Source organism: Trametes versicolor, assembly GCF_000271585.1.
Source record: "Trametes versicolor FP-101664 SS1 unplaced genomic scaffold TRAVEscaffold_3, whole genome shotgun sequence".
In the NCBI taxonomy this organism is placed as follows: domain Eukaryota; kingdom Fungi; phylum Basidiomycota; class Agaricomycetes; order Polyporales; family Polyporaceae; genus Trametes; species Trametes versicolor.
In genome coordinates, this window is record NW_007360323.1 from 1,000,998 (window position 1) to 1,002,146 (window position 1,149).

General features: G+C 54.7%; 1 protein-coding gene across 1 annotated transcript; it reads right to left on the reverse strand.

Annotated features, from left to right (window-relative positions):
• Positions 1 to 623: 623 nt before the first annotated feature.
• On the reverse strand, positions 624 to 910 carry TRAVEDRAFT_44265 (uncharacterized protein; the record flags this gene model as incomplete). The annotated part of the gene is made up of 2 exons (XM_008036816.1): positions 624 to 689; positions 767 to 910. The coding sequence occupies 2 exons, from the start codon at positions 908 to 910 to the stop codon at positions 624 to 626; spliced, it is 210 nt and encodes a 69-aa protein (XP_008035007.1).
• Positions 911 to 1,149: the final 239 nt, after the last annotated feature.

Here is a 1,149-nt window from a genome sequence, read left to right on the forward strand (position 1 = left end):
GGAAAATTAGTCATACCAAGGGCTTGGACGGTGCGAAACGGGCCGCGCAGCGGCCCATATATGGTGCCCAGGGTGGGGTGGTCGCGCGCGCCGAAGGCGCGTACAGGACGTGCAAGGGCGCGCACTCGACCGCCCTTGCTCGCGATCTCTGCGCGAGCATCGCGTACTATGTATATCATTGAATTTTACTCACCTGCCAATTTTGAGCCAGGAATGCGCGAATTTGCGAGAGCTTCGCGGCGGCTCACGCCGCCGCACCGTATGCGAATGGGCGCCTATTTTAATATATCTTCGAGGCGGAAGACGAGGTGGACGGTGTTCATGTGCTCGGACGTCGCTCAAAACGGTGTAAAAGTGGTGAAAAACGACAAGAAATATTATACTGCTTTTTTGGAGCTTCGCGGCGGCGCGCCGCCGCGACTGTATGCACATAGAGCAACTTTAGCTCTTCCTGGTCGAGTATACATCCTGTACCTCGAGCGTATTCCTTCTGAAAATATCTAAAACCACTCCAGTACATTACCAAAATCTGTCGCAATGTACTGTACATTTTTTTGAGCGCATGGGGCTAGTTTGTGCCCACCGAGGCCGTCCGCAACTTCGCGGGGGTGCACCTAGAGAGATCACGTGCGGTAGAAATGGTCTCGTAACCTGATTCTAGGGTTGGCTTTGGTCTCTAGGGGCGGGCGCTTCGGACCAATTCAGAGACCAATTTGGTCGGGTCCTTGGAATCGCGCTGTATCCATATCGGGAAAATTAGTCATACCAAGGGCTTGGACGGTGCGAAACGGGCCGCGCAGCGGCCCATATATGGTGCCCAGGGTGGGGTGGTCGCGCGCGCCGAAGGCGCGTACAGGACGTGCAAGGGCGCGCACTCGACCGCCCTTGCTCGCGATCTCTGCGCGAGCATCGCGTACTATGTATATCATTGAATTTTACTCACCTGCCAATTTTGAGCCAGGAATGCGCGAATTTGCGAGAGCTTCGCGGCGGCTCACGCCGCCGCACCGTATGCGAATGGGCGCCTATTTTAATATATCTTCGAGGCGGAAGACGAGGTGGACGGTGTTCATGTGCTCGGACGTCGCTCAAAACGGTGTAAAAGTGGTGAAAAACGACAAGAAATATTATACTGCTTTTTGGAGCTTC